This window comes from Erithacus rubecula (genome assembly GCF_903797595.1).
Source record: "Erithacus rubecula genome assembly, chromosome: 2".
In the NCBI taxonomy this organism is placed as follows: domain Eukaryota; kingdom Metazoa; phylum Chordata; class Aves; order Passeriformes; family Muscicapidae; genus Erithacus; species Erithacus rubecula.
The window spans coordinates 40,244,060-40,267,903 of NC_136685.1; the positions used below are offsets into that span (position 1 = coordinate 40,244,060).

The 23,844-nt window shown below is 34.0% G+C and overlaps 1 protein-coding gene across 2 annotated transcripts in view; it reads left to right on the plus strand.

The window, feature by feature from the left end:
* GRIK2 (glutamate ionotropic receptor kainate type subunit 2) overlaps positions 1–23,844 on the plus strand; it is a 359,794-nt gene that overhangs the window by 323,251 nt on the left and 12,699 nt on the right. For both annotated transcript variants that reach the window (XM_079299157.1, XM_079299156.1), the window contains 2 exons: positions 2,661–2,886; positions 20,796–21,046. In XM_079299157.1, coding sequence (XP_079155283.1) covers positions 2,661–2,886; positions 20,796–21,046 — 477 coding nt within the window. The remainder of the gene's footprint in view (positions 1–2,660; positions 2,887–20,795; positions 21,047–23,844) is intronic.

Genomic DNA, 23,844 nt, shown 5'->3' on the forward strand with positions numbered 1-23,844 from the left:
AGATAAAATAATACACTTCATTGATGGAGTATATAGGTTGATTAACCAGATTGATTTGCACACAGTGAAAGAAAGTGGAAACAATGTAAAATTGCAGCATCTGCTTCTAACAGTATGAATGATACAGCCATAACCACAGGAAGCATGTTGCAGCATCATTATCTCTAATTCAATGTCAAATGGGCTCCTGATGCTTTTCATTGTTCTGACTTCTTGATTTTCACCTATGTGCCTGCTGAGTATTTTGGCAAACACAGGACAACTATTTGTGGTTATCTTTTCCTAAATCAAATGAAGAAGGTTTTTAAAATAAAGACCGAAGAATAATATATATTAAAAAAAGAGGGTTGTGCATGTAAAAAAAAATAAAGCATAAGGTTCAAAAGTAGAATGGCATTATTCCCTGGTATAGGGATGGAAGACAGTATTGCAAAATCATTCACTTTTCATGCACTTTCTGTCACCCCTGTCAACTTTACAGTGGTGAGCCATGTGCACTGGTATTCTAGATTTTGTGTTCTCTTCTTCATTAATAATGTGTAGACTGTTTTAATGTTTTCTTTTCATTTTAATTATTCCAGTAAATGAGCTGTTCTGTGCAGGAGCTTTCTCTGACTTTGTTGATGACCTTTTTTCTTTTCTTTTCAATAGTAGCAGTGGCTTTGTCCTAGCTGATTAAATCAGTCATCATAATATGAACATTCTGTCCTTTAAAGGATATTATATTTTTTTTACATTCTAATGACTGAGTAGAAAGCAATTATTCCCCTTACTAATATTTTTTTTCATCCTGGAGTTTTTTTGGGTTTTTTTCCCAACAAAAATAGAAAAATACATAAGTGTTCCTTCTTTATTTTTTCCATTGTATTTAATTTGACTTCCCCCCCAACATGTGTCAGCAATGTGCAACTAACCATTTACTAAAATTGTTTTCTCTGCCAATGTTTTATATTTCTCAGATTATTTAGAGTAGCTAAAATATTCACTGGGATAAAGACTGTATGATAAAAATAATTAAATAAGGGTTTTGGATAAAATACTGAATACAAATACTGAAAAACATTTCTTTCCACCCTGTCTGTATTATAGATTGACTTATATTCCTACAGAGCTGATATGCATTGCTTGAAGTATATTATACTACAATGCAATATTAAATGCTTGCAAGTATTATATGATTTTTAAAAAATAAACACTATGAGGAGAGACCCTGTGTGGTTGTCTATTCTATGTGTCCACAGAATATTCTGAAGAAAAATGATTTCCTCTTTCACTGTTACTAAAATCTCTTGCAATTAGGCCCAGATTATATATTGTTCAGTACAATTACAATGTTCAAAATTCAGAGCCCTAAAAGTGTTCAGTTTTGTTAGCATTGACAGTAGATTTAGTTCAAATGCCTGGTTTGCTAAGTCCCCAGGCATAGTGGAAGAACCCTTGCATTGTATCTCAGCAGAGGGGGAAAGAAATCTCATTTTTTCTAAATAAATGTTCTTTTCATTCCACATACACTTCTTATTCTCTTTTGGGTCAGAATTTCTGGCTGTCAATCATCTGAACTTCAAAACTGTTTGTCGTGTCAATCTTTGTTTAGTATTTCTTCCAGAGATGAGGACAGAAATATGTTTAAGTCTGACATTATAAGAGGAAAGACACCTTAAAAAGCCTGATAACACTAGTGTTTACGTGGTATTTATACATTTTTTACTAGGCAAATTTAACACTACTGAACATTTTCTGATATATCTTGAGTTTGCAGTGTTATTAAAAAGACAGCACAAATGTGGTATAAAATGTTCAGTATTTCTAATAACTTTAGTTTACCCAGTCATTAAGATCTCTTAAACACTGTGTTTTACAAAAATTAGAGAAGGTAATTACCTTCTTTTTAAACCAACTTAAGTGAATAAAAGGAAGCAACTCCTCTGTACTTGTACAGCATCAATTTCTTCCAAACTACTGAGTCCTTTGTCCCAAATTACTGACTCCCTTCCTGACACAAGTTATTTGTATTCTGGAAATATTAAATCAGAAAACACATATTAATTTTTAGGACTTCCAGTAGTCTGTTTCTGTAAGGCAAACTAGCCAGAGAGTGGTATTACCTGTTACCTAAAATCTTACTTCAAGTATTTTTGTCAGGTATGAGAGATAAAATGTTATCTACCCTCTCCTTCACAACTTTCTCCACTTTATACACTGCCATCTGTAAGCACTTTGATTACTGCAGATTGCCATGCTATGCATTAGGTTTTTAGAACTATTCAGTTGAGTGATTGAAATAAGAGCAAAATTTTGTTTGTGCCAGAATCCATAATCTCCTACAAAACTCAACAACGTAGTTGATTATCTTTGCTAGAGTGAAATACTTAACAGTTTTCCACTGACCTGAAGTACTTGTAGGCTTTCCTCCTGCATAAAAACATAAAACAGTAGAAACAGGTCAACAACAGATATTTCACATTTGACAATCTGTCCGGTTGTTTATTTTTACGTGGAGAAGATGAAAAGTACAGCTGAGATGAAAGGTACAGGCATCCTTAAAAAATTGCCTTTGTAAAACCTGATGAAGTAAAATCTGAGAGAAGAGCAATATGCAAATTGAGTTCGTTTTCACTCTATTATTCTTATTCATATTGCATTTAATATTTGTCTTTCAGAAATCCAAAATCTCCACTTATGACAAGATGTGGGCCTTCATGAGCAGCAGGAGGCAGTCAGTACTTGTCAAAAGCAATGAAGAAGGAATCCAACGCGTGCTTACCTCTGATTACGCATTTTTAATGGAGTCGACAACCATTGAGTTTGTCACACAGAGGAACTGTAACCTAACACAGATTGGAGGCCTGATAGACTCCAAAGGTTACGGCGTTGGAACTCCCATGGGTACGTGATGTGCCAACCACTTGTTCTCTGTTCATTAATCTTAGTTGCTGCAGCAGCATAGGAAACATCCCCTACACTGTTCCTTTCTCTATGTTGCCTTTATTTTCTTTTTTGCAACCAGGAAGAATACATATTTTGTCAAAGTTTATGGATTTTATTGTATGTTACAAACAGAAAACAGTTGTTACTTTATAAATAGTTGGATATTTTCATGTGATAAATTTGTCTTACATAGTGCCTTCCATATGCTCAACAGCAGCATCAATAAAAGTTCTTTTTGCAGTAGTTTATTTTATTAAAAAAAATAGGTTTTAAAGATGTTGATCTCTTTGTTTAGAGAATGAAGTCTTAGTAGTGGAAGGCTTGCATTAGCAAATGAGGCTGATTCTTTTAAATTGAGAGGGCTAGTCCCTGAGATTGCTAAAAGAGGAGGAAAGATTTCACGCCACAGAGAAAATAACTATTGACTTAGCCTTGTGGAATATGGGTTTGCATATTAGTTTGGAAATTTAAGTATTTTTCAGGTCAGCTGCTTTTTACTAAGTACAAAACTTTAGCTGCATGATTAAAAGCCAACTGCAGCTATTAGCTGCTGTGGCTTGGCTCCTAGAATCCATAGAATGGGATTCAGCAAGAACTGAGTACTCACTGAGCACAATGATTCTTTCAGGAATATGAGGTGGAGATCTGGCTTTAGATTTCAGAATAGATGGGAATAAAAATTGTGTGACACAAAGACTGTGAGTATCTCACAGCGATTCTACTTAATAATGTGAGGTGATTAAGCTGACTTATTTATCAGGCAAATATTTATTTAAACTTCATTTTGATCAATAATATATAGTTTTGTGGTTTATTTTATTTTTTCTCAGTTAGGTCTTCCATTTGATACTGCTTTTATCCATGTTAATAACATGCTAAATCGTTGTGCTGGGAAAGTTATGTCCAGTACTATAAATCAAGCACATGGACAGTAATGTTAATAAATACAGTTTACTGCAATATCTTGGATGAAGAGGTTTCTAGTATTATCAAATACATATTTGCCTATATAGTGGACATATTTACTGTTACTCCAATAACATCTTTGAAATTTTCGTTATTTCAGTAATTTTCTATGTGATTGAAACTTGCTGAAGAAATTGTAATTCCATTCATTCTGCCTTTAAAGTTAGTTGTTAGGAATCTAGTTTTGATTCATACCAATTTTTTTCTACCCTGTTTTATTGTGGCTCTTGTATTGCTGAATATATTCTATAGACAGTGCAAATGACAGAATGGACTGGATTTCAGCCCTGCTGGTCTTTTTGGCATTTTATATCTTCTTATTTATAAACCTTTTTGTTATTTTGAGGATAAAGCCCACCTTCCTTTTAGGCTTAGTTTGGAGAAAATCAAATCTTCGAGAAAGTTTATAGTCTTTGAATAATCTGAATGCAAATTTGTGAAGAGGCATGCTCCAGAAATTTAAGTGAACATCGAAATACCAAACTGATAGGAATCAGAGAGACCAAAACACTCTAGAAATTGTTCTGTTTATGTGTAAGTCAGAGAAGCATAATAAACACCAGAAAAAAACCAGCTTTTAAACTATGATAAATCCAGGAACAGAATTCTGGAGTTTAAGTTTAGGGGAAGAAATGTTGGAAATAAAGAGGCAAGGAAGCTGAGTAAACTGGGTGTTGGTCTTTGTTCCCTGCTTTATATTGGAACAGAAGACACTATTTCTTCACGACCTTTGAGTTATATCAGAGATAGTATTCAGCTCTTATTTATCTGCAAGATTCCAAGTAACAACAAATTATCTGTGTCAGGAGAAATAATAGTGTTGAACAAGGGTATATGTGAGCTGACAGTTCTCTTGAATCAAGATGAAACAAATAGAGGACATACCTGCAAGAATCAGCAGTCACCAAAAGAAGTAAAACAAGAGTTGAAACAGCTTAAACTTAACAAAAGAAGTCAAAGAAAGATCTGAAGGAAAGATGACAGCTTTGTAAGGGGAAATAGAACAGAAAGTAAAATAGGATGTAAAGTAAAATTTTTCACAAAAGAAATAAAGGTAGAGCAAAACACCATCTGGGGCTTTCCCAGAAGAGCTAAGAATAAGAGAGTAATACAATATTTCGTCAGTATCTATAAAATGCTGCTGAGGGAGCTGACATTTATAATGAGTTTTTATCCTGTGTATTAGGTGCACAGTCTTGGAAGAAAGGGATTGTGCAGCCTCTGCTAGAATGATGCATAGTTTGCACATACATTTGAAAGGCATCCCTATGAAGAAGCATTTCCATGGTGTCTGTCAGAATAGTTTTGTTAAATATTTTGCGTTATTGAAGCTAAAAAGTATTACAGAGCAGTGGATAATGCAAAATATTCTCATGCATTATAGTTAATCTCATTTCTACAAGAAAAATAATTCTGGAGACTTTAAAAGAACTATGACATGATTATATCTATAGAAGTAGATTACATCATTATTTAATGACTATGAAAGAAGTTTATAGACGTGCAACTAAGTAATATCTTTTTGGACTTAAAATTCTATGAGTAACTTGTCAAGTGCTGGGAAAACTGCAGTGTAATGGCTTCACGTACAAAATATACGCAGCTGCTTTTGCCTATTTGAGAAGCAATTTGTCTCCAACAGCAATACAGAACTACTTGTGTTCATCGAATCATAGAATCACAGAACATGCTGTGTTGGAAGGGACCCATCAGGATCATTGAGTCCAAGTCATGACTCTGAGCAGAACACTCTAAAAATGACACCATGTGCCTGAGAGCATTGTCCAAACACTTCTTGAACTCAGACAGGCTTGATGCTGTGTCCACCTCTCTGGGGAGCTGTTCCAGTGCTCAACCATCCTCTGGTTAAAGAACCATTTCCTGATATCAAATCTAAATGTCCTCTGACCCAGCTTCACGTTGTTTCTAGTCTTGTCACTGGGCACCACAGTGAAAAGATCTGTACCTGCCCTGTCTCTTCCCCTCATGAGGAAGTTTTAACCTCAATGGGGCTTCCCCTCAGTCTCCTCCAGGCTGAACCAACCAGGTGACCTCAGCTGCTCCTCATAAAGCTTCTCCTTCAGATCCTTCAACATCTTTGTGGCCCTTTTTTGGATGCTCTCTAATAGTTTAATGTCTTATGTTGCAGTGATCCCAGTGCTTGAGGTGAGGCTGCCCCAGCCCAGAGCAGAGCAGGACAATCCCCTCCCTCGCCTGGCTGGTGATGCTGTCCCTGATGACCCCCAGGACAGGGCTGGTTCTCCTGGCTGCCAGGGCACTGCTGCCCCATGTGCCACTGATTATCAACCACAAGTTCCTTTCCACAGAGCTGCTCTCCATCCTCTTTTCCCCTGGTCTTTACACACAACCAGGGTTGCCCTGTCCTAGGTGCAGAATCCAGCACTTGCCCTTTTTAAACTTCATATGGTATTACAGGCATGATGTTGGAAAGATATTCATGTCATCCGAAAAATTTACAAAAAAACAGTTTATTTCCTGGAATAGTGGCTTGAAATTGCAGAATTCCTGCAGTAAAGGTTAACTTTGTAGGATGGAGTTGCTACAGATATTATGTTGACTTCATTATAAAGGATATGGTTACTTTTGGAGAACAGCACCAAAGGGAGTTGGTGCAATATATCTTGATTATTTTGAGGACAATAGAATAATAATTAGTGAGAATATAAGTTTCTTGAGTTTAAGCAGCTACAAGAAAAAGACCTAAAAGCTTTTCTGACAGAAAAATATGCTATCAGTTTATTACAAGATAATCATCTGGAAAATGCAACCAAGCAAATACAGCACCAGTTTAGAGTACTGCAGTGAAAGCTTTCTGCTTATGATGTTAATATTTTAAAGTTAGAGAAAGAAAGTTGAACAAGATGAGAAGAAAAAAACCAAAAACTAGATCAGACAGTATATGGGTATCAATTCCTTCCCAAAAAATGGGGAAGCAAAATATGAGTTTATGTGATTGTTTCATTTCCTGTAAAAGCATTAGTGAAGAAAGTTTAGACTACTGAAATGTGACTTTGAGGAAGGAAATTGGAAACAATGTGCTTTTGGCAAAAAAATAGGATTGCCAGAATCAACTCACATCTTTAAAATCAACAAGATACAGTGATACTTAAAACAGGTGCAACGCAGAATTCTGTATGGTATCTTTGCAACAATGATATATAAACTAGGGAGTGTGAATTTGGTAAATTATGCATACAATGACTGACTCTCATGATATATGCTTTTAAATTAAAGTTTTGTATATACCAGAGTTCATTTTCAGTCAGCCACTTCTGATGCTTGGCTAAAATCACTTGATTTACAATGAAAAGAGAACAACAAATCTAAGATGAGATATCTTGTGGCAACTGATACTTTGGAGCAGATAAGGTAGACCCTTATAATGAGTTGTGTTTGTTTTGTTTTTTATCTTTGCAATATTGTTTATAGCTTTGAAACCAAGAGTATAATAGTTGCTCTGCTAGGGAACACTTGTTTCTTTTTTTTTTTTTTTTTTTCCTTTTATTTTCCAGTTTGAAGATCCTCGTGCAAGGGGTTTTTATTTGTTTTATTCTGCCATGTTTTATCAGTGGCACTATTTTTTTTCTTCATCAGTGAATCTGGCAGAAAGGAAAACTATTTGCATATAGTTGTCAACATGGTGTATAGTTGCTTTCTAATTTCTATCATATTCTAATAATATGGATATATTTCATCCACAATTATCTATTAGAAATGCACTTAAGTGTCTTTCAGTGGTTGGAATTTGTCTTTGTGAGGGCATTCACCTAATCTAAACATCTAATATTGATGTTCAAGGGAGGAATGAGGTGAGGTAAGGAGGGAAGAAGAGAGTAAAAACACACACAAAAACAAAATTAGCAAAAGGGTAGTGAGAGGGGAGGAGGGAGGGAGAACAAACCCTTTGGGTATGCAGTGCAACTTATCCTTCCCATTACAGATAATCTGAATGTTAATTATCATTTCCAGTAGTCTCTATTTCCCATTTCATCCTCATCCCTATTTAAAATTTGAGTTGTTCTTGAATAAAACCCAACTGGGCCTAAATTTACCATTGCGATGAACTCCTAAATGTTTATGATACTTCCAAATCCTTATGGTCATCCTATCAAGCAGAAACTGTAGCATTTTTTTCAAGAAAACCTGAATTATCCAGCAATCTACTTTTTATGTCCCACTGAAATGTAGTTGGTGCAAATTTCCTATGGTCAACATGCTGTAAAACACAGCAATATTAAGTGGCAAATGTTATTTTCCATAAGGAATATTTATTAACATCTTTTCTAATGTGAAGTAGCTTAGAAATGCAGATTTTGTACACTTCATGTTAAAGCCTCTGTGAAGGTACTTTCCCCTTTTCTTGCATTTTTCTTTTTTTTTTTTTTTTTTTTCCTTTTTTTTTTTTTTCTTTCCTTTCAATTTTCTACTTTCCAATTGAAAGGAACGTAGTTGAAATCATCTTTAGGAAAGAATATTTTTCATCTCTCTGGGATGGTGTGTCAGGTTCTTATTTCTTTTCTAAATTCCTGTTTCTCTTCAGAATGTTTGACAGCAGGCTACTTCCCATCTGCTTTGGGCAGGGTTTCTACTGAATTACCATTTGCTTCTGTGTTGGACCTGGAGCACATAGATGGCTGACAAGTGAATATTTGGAACTGATTCCATATGAATAGATCTACTGAGCATGCACCTTTCAGATCATCTGCCTCTACATGGCAGATGGGGAGTATCCTGTTGGTACAGGACAAACTCTGTATGTGTGGAGATATATGCAAAGTAATGCCTTTGACATTTTGAAAATGACAAATGGTATGTATAAGTAATCTTAAAAATTGCATATATTTCTTCTAGATCTGAAGAAATACAAAATGGGAAGTAGTATATAGATATGATGCATAGAAGAAATTAGAGCTAGTCATTTCTCTAAGGTTTCTCTGTTGCTGAGCTGCAGAAAATTCCAGAATTAGATTGAGAGGGGGCTCTAGTGGTGTAGCCTTGATGTTCCTAAAACACCTGATAAGGGTGAGGAAAAAAAAAATTGAGGAAGAGGTGAAATACCCACTTCTTTTTCCTTTATTTCTTTTCAGTTAATACAACCAAATTCTGTAACTAATATAAATAATACCTCAGTTGCAAAATATAGTGAGAAGGATCTTTGAATCTGTTACATGATTCTCTTCACTTTTACAAGACTTTTTGACTAACTCTTCACTAGCTGTGATCAAGTGGATCATACTATGACTCTTCTAAATAATATCACTCTTTGTATCCCTGTCACTTTTGCATTGATGGACTACCAAGATGCCCTGAAAAATGCAGGAAAGGGTTTAACATTCAGATCTTTTCCAGCTAGTTGTTAATTCAAAAATAGGTTGTTTTGTTTTTTAAAGTGCACTCCCCTGCCTATATAGAGAGACTTCACTGTGCATGGGCACAAAATACATCTCTTGGGATATGAGTGATATTAAATGATGTATTTTGGGGTCAACATTTCCGGCATTTCATAGCCAAGATAAATCTTACAGAAATATCCATTATACAAAGTTACAATAACTTGCAATAGTAACACAGATACAGGTATGAAAATTAATTCATATAAGTGCATAAAAAAGATCTGCATAAGGATATATTTATAAATTCACAATAGAAAGTTGGCAACTACTGTGATGCAAGCAAGCTATACCTCACAAGTCAAAAAGAAAAATATATGAGTAAAATCAACAGCCTTCCAGCAGAAATGCATTGACTGCAGGCTCCAGATATCAGCACACTCACTTAAGTTCAAAGCATGAAACAAAACTTCAGGGTTCTCATGTTCTATTGATTCAGAGGTGCCTTTTTTAAGCGAAGCTCTCTTTTCTGTAAATTCAAATCAAATATCAAATAAAATCTATTATTTAACAGACATTTTTACCTTTCACACAAAACCCCATATTTTTCACAGTACATTGTTCTAAGAGATTCTCAAAATTGAGCCCACTCACATATGAATTCCAAAAAATGTCTTTAGCCAACCAGTAATGTGCTCATCACTTACATGTAGACATTTCATTATAAATTTTTGCATAATGTAGCCAATCTTAACATTTTTAAATTTTATTTTTGTAAAATCAGAGAGAAGGCTGGGGTTAGTTTCCTTTCTTTAGTAATTTTTCTGAATTTCTGTCAGCTGTGTAGCAGTTAAGTAAAATGTTGTTTGAAGTATGTGCATTTTGAATATGGTAAAATGAGTCTGATTTCATCAGTCATAGAATCTAGAAAGAGTATTTCACACTCTGCTCTCTCAAGCATTCCCATGCAGAAAAAAAAGAATTTCAGACAATAATTTATGACCTGTTACTTGAGATCTTCTCTAGGAATATGACTTTATTAATTATTTATATATATCTAAACCATTAATAAATTAAATACAATAGTATTCTTCCTACCTCAGTAGGAAGGCTGTGGATTTCAAAGAGAATTTAAGGAATTCAAAGAGAATTTTAAAAAAGAAATAATTTAATCAACGAAGGTATAGCAGTTAATTCTCATGTTGTATCCTGTAACTATGTATAGATTCATCTGATTTATATTAGCTGTTCTATCTCTATGGAGGGACCTATAAGAAGTATTCACAGTAAAAGATTTTACATTACAATACTGATTTTTTTAGCTGATCTGACCATGTTCTTAATGCAGGTATTTTACAAAATATTTCACTATCTGCCTTTCTTAAGGGCAGGTTTCCGAATATAGAAAATTTTAAATCAGGCACAGTGGGACATATAAATTACTCAAGACAGATCTTTTAATAGATGAATGTAGTTTCAAATATTATAGCCTAATGTATTAAAAATACAAACAAACAAATTATTCATTTCCTAAATATGCAACAGCAAGTGAAAAGAATAGTCTTAACTCTCCCCTAAGAGTTTAGTCAGCCTCCTTCCTTGCTGCATTTGTTGTTCCAGACAGATTTTGCAGCCTGTTTGAGGTTTTTTGTGGCTTTTTTTGGTTTTTTTGTTTTTGTTTTTTTGCAAACGTATACAAATTAGTTTACTTTTGGGGCTTGCCTGCAAAATGAAAAGTAGATAAAATAAGGGTAAATGCCTTGTAAATATATGACTAGCACTTCAACATCCTATAGATGTATAGGATGTTGTCCCCCATGTTTTGTCTAGCTTTTAAAAGACCAGAGCTTTGCTATTTGCAATAGCATGCCTGAATAGGATATGTGGGAATGGTTCAAAGCTGCACCAGGAGAGGTTTAGACTGGACATTAGGAAGCATTTCTTTATCCAGAGGGTGGTCAAAGAATGGAATGTACTTTCTAGAGAGGTGGTTGATATCCAAAGCCTATCAATGTCTAAGAAACATTTGGAAATTGCTCTTAACCAATGCACTTTTACTTGGTCAGCCCTAGATTGGTCAGGCAATTAGACAAAATGATTGCTGCAGATTTCTTTAAACTGAAATATTCTATTCTTCTCTGTTCTATCCTATTTCTTCAATGCCAATTTTTTATACAGTTAATTATTTATTTTTTTTTCTTTTCCTTTTCCTTTTTTTCTTCTCCCTTTTTTTGTTATTGTTTTCATCTTCTTTCTGTTTGCTTTTACACTTAGATATGGTTACTAGATACAACAAATGGATTGGATTGGATTGGATTATAGTGTTTTATTTAAATCACTGAGTGCCTTCAACTTACTTCAGTATTCCCAGTATGTTTTAGTATAGATAATGAGACCAGTCACATTACTTCAATTCTGCAGTGTTCAGTCCTGACAAAGTGTTTTCTTCTCAGCAAGAGAAAATTCTTTGTTGCCTTTCCAACTGCTTTCTGAGGACTGATTTGAAGGAAAATAATTTTTTCCCTAGATAAGTGTTTGACAAGACACTTTTACATGCTTAGTGCTTCCATTCCATGGTGCTTTGTTCCTGCACGTTGCACAAACATGTCTGCACAGTTTCAGCCTGTTCTTCTAATTTTATTTTACTTCTATTAGAAACAACAGGAATAGCAAGCATTTAAAGATCTGATTTTGTGAACCAGGTCATTTATTAAATTTTTAAAAATCTAACTTAAAAAAAACCAATATGAAACAGAGCCTCTCCAGGCATAACAGTTCTGTCTCTAACATATGTGAATACAAAAGTAAGGCTGAAGTTTCACTGTCATGTCAAACTGCTATAGGACTGCTTCACTTTGCTGGAACTGACAGCTATTTGAACTGGTTTAGTGAACTAAACCAGCAGAATAATGTTCATCTTTTTTTTTTTTGCATGAAATTATTTTGCTTCATATTCATCTACATGGCTGCTAATGAGGCTGGAGGTGCTCATAGCATGAAGCAGTGATAGTATGCAAAGATGGATGTGGAAGAGAAAATGGGATTTCTGCACAGGCAGCTGTTACTCTAAGTTTGAAGACAATCTTGAGAGATTTCCCCACTTTCTGGTAGTTTCAAAAATGGCTAATGTATCTCTCAGTAGGAGAAACAAAACAGTTGTAATTTAACAGATGTGAGTAGATGCAGTGCAGAGGGGAGCTGTCTAACTGATTTTCCCTATGTTTGAGACTGTTCTTTTCCCATACCTTCCATTCATTCTGTCTCAAAGTTTTCAGAACTTGAGCATCATTCACTCCACATTGTTGTTTTGGGGTTTCTTTGTTTTTTTGCTATCTTCTTTTTCTTTTCTCCTGGAGGTCTAGGCTAACAGTCAGAGAACATTATGGTAGCAACAGAGACACAAGAAATTGTAATACTGGTTAATACTAAAAACTAAAAAAAAAAGGCATCCCATGGATCTTGGAGTTTTAAACATCCTTTACTCTTTGAAGTTAAGTCCTTACTGTAGCTATCCATAGCTACTGTAGCTTTCCATATCTTGACATAATTCTCTTTTCACACCTCCACCAAACTTAAAAGGTGACATGTTTTGAAAAGTCGTTTTGAAAACTTTCCTTAAATCTCAGGGAAGACTAGAACACAATACTAGTGAGCACTGAGCATTACTGGCACATTTATTTCAACTAATGCATACATTTGGCAGCCAGTGATCAATGCAGAGCATAATTTTAGGCATTTTTTTTTCCAGGATACAGAGGCAGGATATTTTTCTTAAATATTTTTGTTACTTCTCTTAAACATTAAACAATTCTCCAAAATCAGACTTATATGCTGCATTGTTGGAAGAAATTAAAGAAAAAGAGCACCCTAGACTCCACAGAGACAGTAAGATTTGCTTTTCCTCTTGAAGTAACTCTGATGTGTTTGACACCAGCTGGTAAACAGAGAATCTATCCTTTTTACACATCTATGATTAAATATATTTATGCAAAATCAGCAAAAGTCACAGATATGAATGATACAGAAACTTTTCAAAAATCAGTTTCAAAACTGAAAGGGATAATAGGTAAATTATATAGAAATTTAGTCTCCAATGTTGTTAATGATACACTTGGTTGATGTAACTAAAACAAAATTCTACATATTTGAAAACAGTGAACAGTTTGAAAGCTTAAATTTTTCATTGTTGTAAATCTATTCCCAGATTTACTTTTTAAGGTATGAAACCTAATCAACATTGGCTGTCAATTTAATCATTGTTGCTATTTCAGAATCTGTAGCTATTTCCTGCTGAACTGTGTGAGAGACAGGATATTGAGCCACCTTTATTGCCTGTTATAAAGTACTGATCCTGGAGAAAAGTCTCCATCTCATAATCCAGAATTCGACTTAAAAACTGTGCAAATTTTCATATCAATATATTATATACCCTTATTTAATTAAAAAAAAATCACTTTGAATATGAATAGTCAACATGGAAACATGTTCCTCCTGCTTATAGTTTTCAAGATCTATAGTAGTAGAAGTCATAATAATAATAATAATAGGCAATCATTTGTTTTTATTGTTAGGACACCCGAGTTCTTTTGAAGCTATTTGTTACCTTCAGACAATATATATTACATAATATGAGAATTTTTTACCAGTCCTGGGGGATGAGACATAGAAACAAATCTGTCTCTGTAGAAATAAATAGGAAACCATGTACCAAGACAGAATGTCTTTTACTCATGCTTGCCTGCACTTAGTCTGTAATCCTTCATACAATCTGAACTGTAATATTCATCACTTATACATGCATAAAAGTGCTGAGCTTCAGTTCTCCTATAACTAAAACAAATTAATACATTTGTCTTCATTAGTTGAACATAATGCAAACAAAAAAGAAAAAAAAAGGTGCAAATTATTTATTTTTATGCAGGTCAAGCCATGTATTGAAACTAATTTTAGAATTTCAAGTGTCTAAGCAGTTTGTTTATTGTTTCTGAAATGCAAGACTGTGCAGCTAACATATTTGATGAAAGAACTGTTTCTCATAGTTGCCTCAGGATTATGAGCATATTGAAGCACTGTCTGGGAGGCATGCTGAGACTGAGCTTTACATCAACAAGGAATTGTCAAAACACTAAACATCCTGTAGCTGTTGTGAGCTGACTCTGCATTAGAAAGGTTTTCCAGTAGGAATCTACCCAACAAATATAACCAAAGCAAAGACATCATTCAAACTTCACGTTGATGTCATTGTGCCTTGGACCATAATGTACAATATTCATAGGTGTGGTGTAAATGGTCTAGGAGTAAGTCATATGAGAAGCTACTGAGGGAGCTGGGGCTGTTTAGCCTGGAGAAAACGAGGCTTAAGGGAGACCTTCGAGAAGGTTGGTCTTTTCTCCCAGGTAACTAGCAACAGGACAAGGGGAAAAGGCCTCAAACTGCTCCAAGAGAGGTTCTGGTTGGACATGAGGAAGGATTTCTTTGCTGGAAGTGTTGACAAGTACTGGAATGGGGCATCCAGGGAAGTTGTGCAATCACCATTCCTGAAAGTGTTCATGGAACAACTGGATGTTGCATTTTGTGCTATGGTTAATTGACAAGGTGGTGGTTGGTCTAAAATTAAACTTGATGATCTTGGAGGTCTTTTCAGAATTAATAATTCTATGATTCCCTGAGTTTACGGCTGGGATTGACAAAGACTCATCTACAAATTTAGAATTTATCTGGCCTGATACATTGTCCTTAATTATTAAAAAGCTGGTGTATTGCATCCCAGCATGTTTTTGCATGGTTTGCGTTTAGAGGTGCCCATGGCCACTTCACATCTCAGTTCTTACACAGGATGGAACAGCTAATATTCATTGTTTAGAGAATTTCTCTTATAGCTTACCAAATAATTGGGGTGTTGTGCAAAAGTGTGAAATGGGTTCTCAGATCTGGACAGTTTTATTATGACCTAACACTCGTCTTTCAATAAAATCTTATCTGCTTGACCAAAATCTTCACATATACCAGAAATACTTGTAGAATTTTTTTAAGCTTTGTTAATTCATCTGTTTATTGCTGGATAGTGTTAGACAAATATTTCTTTCAAAGGAGGCTATATTTGCAAACCATTGGTATGTGAGTGCACAGATTTGCAAGGAAAATTGAAAAAAGGAAACATTATATAAATATGGAATACTTTTATCTGTGGCAAAAATAATATCACTGATTTTCTCACTCAGGGTTTCAACAAATATCTTTCCACTCTGCAGCTGTGCAATCAATAGTGATAAAGAGATAACAGTGTATTATGATTATGATCTTCTCAAATTGTCTGTGATGTTAAAATGCATGAAGAGTTTATGAAAAATGTTACTAACATTCATTTGTTAAATCTTCTAAGAGATGTACTCTACACCAGTTTATAGTGATAGTTTGAGGAGTGGCTGAAAAAACTAACCTGAGCCAAATAAAGGAAAACAAAATTAGAGCTGAAATGGCTAATACAGTAATTTAATAATCATCTGAGTACTTAAAATAGTAAAAAAATCCATAAACATCTTCATTCTGTTCAAGTTATCTTGGTACTAGAAAAAGAAAGTGTGTATTTAGTATTAAACCTGTTATTGTAGTGACTTATTTGAATTCTTCATTGTAGGCAACAATTATCCTGTTTTGTTTTGTTTTATAATGCACTCAGTGTGGAGGAGAGATATGTTTTAAGCTAGTTGCAAATTAATATTTTTAAGTATGTTCCTTTCCCTGTCCTAAAACAATAAGTACTTATGAGCATGACATCTACTTTATGGCTGCTGTACTTTCAACTCCCAAATATTTATCTAACTTTGATATAAATTATTTTGCATATTTATGTATGGGAGAATAATATGTAAATCTCAGCTACATCATCCATCTTTGTTACATTTCAGCTTTATATACCTATATGAACTTTAAAACAATGGTGCTAAAAAGAAATGACCAGAAATTAGCCTCAGCTGCAAATGGGTATGAGTGCAAAGAAGTGAAAATAATTAGAGAACACACCACCTGAGAAAGTGGATTGATTACATTTAGCATAAAATACTGATTTTACGTGTGTCATGACTTACCAGCAACTTTTGTTTTCCAAGCTATACATATAGGTCAAATGTTAATACATATGCATATATATATATACATATATATGCAAGAATAGTGACCAGATTTGATTTGGATTTTGTATTGAATGTTTGCAGTTTTAATTTAGATAAGGGATAGTTTAGATGGCTGAACATCTAGTTAAACAACAAACATCTATTGAGGATTTTCCATTATAGTAACTGCAATTTAATAAGTATTTTCTGTTTACTCCATGTCTAATATTAAATATTATAATGCTAATGTAACAGAAACTGTTTGGGTTAAAAATAAGAATATAAAGGCTCTGATTTTTTTTTCATCAGAAAATTGATTTTTAAAATGGAGCCAGGGACTGGGAACTGAGAGAATCCCTTTTCTTTCTTCAAATATTTCTTGGAGTTTTTAGAACCCACAGATAGGAAGAATGAACCAAACTATATTGACCCTTCCTTCCCATCCCACTTAGAGAAGGTAAAGAGGGTTAAGAGGCTGAGGTGGCTGTAACTTTAAAAACAAAAATATTTCTGTGGAGATGAAGTAAGTGCTTCTCCTATAGCCAGTACCTAATACTTTCCTACAGCATGTAATAACTGTGACTATAAGTCTTTATTATTGATTGCTGACTGTACTCTAGATTCCTGGAAGTTTTCTCAGGCTCTGAAGGAAATAGTTTTCCTTGGTTCCTCATAATCTAAACACCTACTCCACAGTTATGGGTAAACCTTCCATGTTGTTTCTGTCATGCCTATGACTGCATTATGCATGGTACTTGTGAGAAACTGACTCCACATGGTGTGTCACCAGTTATCTCCTAGGAAGGAGTGTCTGTTCCAAAGGACTGAGCTGATTTTGTCTTGTAAAAGCAAAGGAAACCTTTGTTATGGTAACAGATGAGGGAGGATAATAGAACAATAAAACCCCCAAAACTTTCAAATATGGTATCACTAAGTATGCAAGCAGTTTGGTGGCAGAATATTTAGACTGTGGCTCTTGATAGGGCTAAGTGATTGGATAAGTGATCATCTCTCTGATGTTGTTAAGCTAAAACTCAAATGATTCACACATTCCCAGCAGTATGAATGGTGCTTATCAGCATTCTTATGGAAGTGTCAGGTGTGAGATTGTGACTGCAGTATATTGTATTTACACACAAACTAACTTTAGTGTAGATAGATAGATCAAGCTGCTATAACTACAAAGGAATGGATTCATGCTGAAAAACAAACTCAAAACAAATAAGCCAGAACTCTCACATTCAAAGTTTAGTGCTTTTTCCTTTCAACTGGTAAAACTAGAACTTGAATTGGTTGTTTTGTTCATTGTATACTAGTCACATGCAGCTTCAAAACATTGATATCTTTCTTGTTATCTGTGGCTTTTTCCTTCCAATAAATACTTCACTACTCAAGGAAGTTCTAAATTATCACAATTTTTGTACCTAGGTTCTGAATAATGGTGTGTTCCTAGGTACCTTAGTCTTTTGCTTTGGCCAAACACACAGAATATGAAATAGTGTCACAAGATAAATAAAGCTGTCTTGGGATTATCAATAACAAAAGGAAAAAATATGATGAGAGTGATAGGGAAAATTACCTGTAAATATCATAAATCTTTTGCATTTGCTTGATAACATTTATCAGTTCTGCCAGAAAAACAGCTGTTACACCCAGAGTGTAATGACCACATTTTCTATTTATAGTTTCTTAATTTTTTATGTTACTTTTGTCATCCACAGATCAGATTGTGATACTTTTAGTAATTTCAGGTGCTTCTGGGTGAATTTTCCATTTTTGGGACTTGCAATCCTGTTTGTAAGAAAAAAAAAGCTAGGAGAAAATGTAGTCTGAGGAAATAATTTTTTCATATCCTTGCCTTTCTCCAAATAGCTATTTGAGTCAGTATAAACAAAACCAAAATTTCATTTTTTCAAAGTATCAGATTATTAGGTGTACTCAGTATTTGCTGCAAAATGTAAACCTATGAATTTAGAAAATTCTAAGTCTTTCAGAATTAGAATAGAACTACAGCATTCAATGCTAGCTTTTTAATGGGTATAATTTTTTAAATTCTTGATTTTACAGCAGCTATATATAATGCTTATCATCCCACATTGATCCTTACTTGTGACAGGATCATTTCTTAGACCAGGTAATAAGGTATAGCAAATATAAATATTACAATAGAAACACCAAAGGTCCTGTAATATGTCTGTTTCACAACTATTGGTGCAAAATTTTGCAAACCACCAACTGTAAGTAATACAAATACTATTGAACTGAATCATTATTTAGTTGTGTTTCTAATGCAACCCTCATAAACTTAACTAATTGTAGACTGTATTATTGCTTCTGTCCATGAATTCCTCTGTTAATTAATTTTTTAACTGCTTCAAATAGACTAGAATTGTAAGCACAAATCTGATACCCAGAAAATACAAATAATACATAAAGAATAGATGGTACTCAATATATTTAGTCCAACTGTGTGGAAAAAAAATGCAAATCAGTTAAATTAGAAAGCAGCCTGTCAGATCAGAAGACAGCTTAAACTGAGTCCAAAACTATTTCTCTGAATCTAATGTTATTTAAGTTGTTGTTGTTAAATATTTATATGCAATGTAATGTTGAAAATATCCCCAAAAGATTACAGAATGCACTTACACTTCCCCAGGCTCTTGTGGACTAATCACTTTCTTTCTTCTCTCTGACTGAAGCAATGTGTCAACTATAGGGTTTTTGCAGAATTTCAGCATAACCAGGATGGTCTGAAGTGATGTGACTTAAGTCCCAAAATACACAGGAGAGTGGAAAGGAGTTTGTTTTCCTTTCTTTATGCTTCCTGTATAGTCCAGTGCAAACACAGTTTACCTCCTAGCATAAAACATCATCCTTTTCTAAGCACAGACGATAAATGCACAAGTCCTTGCAATTTAAATACTTTGAGGAGAGCTCTTCCCTCTTTTTATTCTTGAATCATGGAAAAGGTGCTTTTGTATTTTGTAATTAGCAGTCATTTCTGTGTTCTATACTGGCACAGCAGCTCTTTGTTATAAGCTCTCTTCTCAATATAAGTTCTAGATATGTAAAAACAATTTGAAGAAACAGAAAAAGTTAAAATATTTTTTTAATAAAGTATACATGTTTTCCAAGATGTTTAGACTATAAAACATCTTTATCCATTAATTTCTTCAATCTCTTCACAGCTGATCACAGTACATTAAATAGTTAAATAGGCAACATCTAACATGTGGATGCAGAGGATGTTTTTAAATGTAAAAAGTTAATGAAAATGTATTTTATTGTTGAGTTAAAAGAAACCCTAAAAACTATAGCCAGTAATTAACATTATGATCATAGAAAGAAAAAGAGGAGGGATCCATTACAGAATTGTGTTCATATCAACTGAAAGAGGGGATGCCATGCCTTTTTATCTACTCTTTTTCTTCCGTTCCTGAGATTTCTTAACTACTTAAAGAAGAGTCTTTTGTTCCCGTTTTCAAAGAACAAGAAAAATGATGGCTTTGTTCTCTACTCAAACATTGCACAAGTCTTAACGGAGAAAGCCCTTCTAACTGACATGATTTACTCTCTAACATTCAGAAAATAAAAGCTTTCTCTATTGCCATTATTCAATTATTAATGTACATTTTAAAATACTAATTGAAAAGCTCTTATGCACAATGTAAAGAAAAAGAGAACAGATTACATACAAAGATATGACACCAGCCTTTGAACTACCCCTTGAAATTTTGAAATATTCAAAAGCTACAAAATTATCATGTCATTTTAAAATAATGAATTACGAGAAAGAAATACATCAAAATATGAGAATTTATATTCCTGTTATCCAAACACACTGAATCTTATCCTTCTGAGTTTTTTGCTACCTAGTACTGTTAATAAGAAAGTGCATGTTGAAAGGTGTATTAAATGTCTGACAATCTATCAAATAAAGACTTTTATGGATTGGTCCTGAAGCATAAATTGTTTTCCCCTCTTCTAATAAAGTAACAGGGTAACGTGTTAAATATCAGACCTCTTATTAGCTTTAAGGTAGCAAGCTATGAAGCAACAGCCCCTAGATTTATGTATATTAGACTAAATCTACTGAAGCCTAATTTAAAAATTTACTGGGAAAAGATTGAAAAAACTGAAAGAAGAATACTGTTTGGCTGAATATAATATTTGGGCATGAAGATGTTTGAGTCCATGAATTTAATGTAATAGCAGTTGTTGCATCAAGTGGCCTGGCTTACATGACAATACCAGCTGGATCAATTTTTTTGAATATATATTTGTGCAACCTGTGTATCAAGAAGCAAATGGCTCTCTGATTGATATGATGGCTGCTAAAGATATAGTTTTTCATGAGATATTATTTATTCTTATTTGGAATAACTAACTTTTCGTGTAATATATTCCATGTAATATTTCTTCCCTGTGGTCTCTTCAGGTTCTCCATATAGAGACAAGATCACTATAGCAATTCTTCAGCTGCAAGAAGAAGGCAAGCTCCACATGATGAAAGAGAAATGGTGGAGGGGCAATGGTTGCCCAGAAGAGGAAAGTAAAGAGGCCAGTGCTTTGGGAGTTCAAAACATTGGAGGGATCTTCATCGTGCTGGCAGCAGGATTGGTGCTTTCTGTCTTTGTGGCAGTTGGGGAATTTTTGTATAAATCAAAAAAAAATGCCCAGTTGGAAAAGGTAAATATTGTCATTACTTCTTTATTTTTTATGTATGTTCTATTTAAATAATACTTAAAACATTATTGTGATGTTTAGTGAAATGTAGGTGATACATAATTATTGTTTATTCTTATAGTAAAATATTTGTATAACAAAGGATGACAGCAAAATATCCAAAGTTTTACATTTGCAGCTTTTAATTTTTCTTCAATGTGTTTAATTGTAGCCAGATTTCAGGACAAGTGACTATTTCTCCTCTTATTCAAGCCTGAAAAAAGACAGCTTTTTACTCCTGGAAGTTCACTGCAGTTAATTTTATGGATGAAGAAGAAATCTGAAACTGTAATGGGAAACAAATTAATCTTCTACAGATAATTCTGATTTTCAAAAGATAAACTGTCTGTAGCTCAAAGTCAAAATCCAAAAATGTCTCTATACAAATGTTCTTTACAGGAGTTTATACTTGCAAAGTTGTCCTGGTAACATCTGGAAAAGTTTACATCAACATGATTCTTTTTTTGTGGGTTTACTACTGATATCATGTCCTGTAATTTCAAATTGACACAATTTTGAAAATCCTATTGTTAACTTGTTGTGTACTTGCAATTTATACAACCAGAATACTGTAATTGTGCTAAGACTAGTGATATATTGAAAAATTTGTAGCTGAAATCACCATTTTTTTGCATAATAATTAAATAAATCTTTCTAGATGTATGTGCCCATGTCTAAACATAAAATAAAATAATATATTTTATTGCTATGGCAAAATCTGATTTTTAAACACTGAGAGAAACAGTTGGATTTTGCTAGGTCTTCCTTTTTTTTAAACTTTTGAGGAGATTGTGACCTATGACAATTTTTAAATTTACATTTAGAAATGTAATTTAATAAATCAGTAGTAAATCCAAAAACTATATTTATATTGGTATTTTTCCAGATGATGCTAGTGAGCTTTTTTAACTTGAATCATTACTTAGAAAATTTATTATTTGCTTTCACGTCTTTCAAGACAGCTTTTTGGCACTCAAGTTTCCTGTTATACTGCTAAGAATTTTTTTCTAACACACACTAAGGCAGTGTGAGGTTTCAAGGTCCTAAACACTGTTTGAACATGGGTACATTCATTTAATTGTTAAAGGACCCTTTAGGTCCTCTACTTTACAATATTGCAGATTAATTCCTTCTGTTAACATACTATTGGAATGTTATGTTTCTGAAATGAATTTGTAAGGAAAATATACTGGTTACTCAAGAAACCCATGTAAATATCAATCATTTTTATCCATTCCTAAAATGGATATGGATTTCATATTAACATCAGTAAAATATGGTTTAGCTTTTCTGGATTTTTAGTAAGCACTCAATTAGAAAAATAGGATTGCTTTGGCAATAATTTTGTTGCGTGAGTTCAGTACTTTACTGGGTGTAAATATATAAATGACAATAGTAGCATGTTGGAAGTTGTGAGAGGAAGCAAACAAACTTTCTAATTAAGGATTTGTTTCCTTAAGTCCATTAGTTGGGGAAGGTGGGGGAGAAGTTTGTTTTTGTTTGTTTGATTTGGGTTTTTTTTTTAGTTTCTTAAATTTTTCTTTTGGGTTTGCCTTTTTCCACTTGTTTGTTTATTAGTGTTGGATAGAAATAGCAATGACTGGAGGAATGTGACCTTTCAATAGCATTTGTACCAGAAATGTTTCATCATCAAATGTTTAGATATTTTAAACAGTCAGGAATAAATCTGAAGCAGTTGAGTTGAGTCAGGCTTCTCTCTTTTCCTCTCTTTCTCTCCTTGTAGCCTCCAATCACTCAACTTCGATCTCCCCCCTGTTACTCCTACATACCTGATATCAGCAGACCATTGAAATTTCACTGCAGTTTTTTTTTACAGAATGAACTTAAGAGGAAGGTGATGCTCACATTCCTATATATGGCCTACCCCAACATCCCCTCACCCACTCTCCTTGCATCACCCAGAGACTTTCAGAAAACATCTTCTTTCAACCTCTCCAAGTGTAGCAAATCCCCTTTGCCTAGGAGAGGGAGCAACAGCAGCCTAGGGCAAGCTCAGAAATCCTGTCATTTGTTTCCAGTCTCTTCAAGTCCCTGTTGAGATGAGTAAACAGTGCAAATAGTGTTGGTTTGGATATCCCATGGGGAGACAGGAGGCACCTATTTAGGTAACATTTGTGGTTTCATCCCTTAGGAATCAGAGTATCATTCTAACACAGTGTTTGTCAATATTTGGAAAGAGGAAAGATCACAGGTCATATTAAGAGCCAAGGAACAAAATTAATCTGATAATTTCAGCTACTGAGTATATGAAGTATCCTGAGATATAAGTGGGCATGACTGTTTGCTTTTTAACATGTACAAAATATTCAGTTTTACTTCCAGCTGGGAGGCAAAGTAGATTGAAATTCTATAATATAGATATGTGGTTTTAGAATTTTTTATGTCATCCTGCTCTTGGAGCTTACACATAGACATAGATAATGTCTGGTGTGAACCTATTTGGAGGAGTGAAATCTTGAAAGGAATCAAGTTCAGAAAAACAGCAGATAAAATGGTGTTATTTGCTAAAATAAAAAACGTTGCATCTTGAAAGAAAAGATGGCTCAAAACATCCATGCCCCTGATGTATTTCAAAGTCCGAAGGAAACACATGACACTCCTGAGACTTTCTGTGGAACAGATGATTTTATGTCACTACAACACTTTCAAGACAGAGAGAAATTCCTCTTTTATTGGCACCTTTCAAAAGCAAAGATAAGTCTGGATGTTATCACATTTGTCTGCCAGTCAGTTGCAGTTAC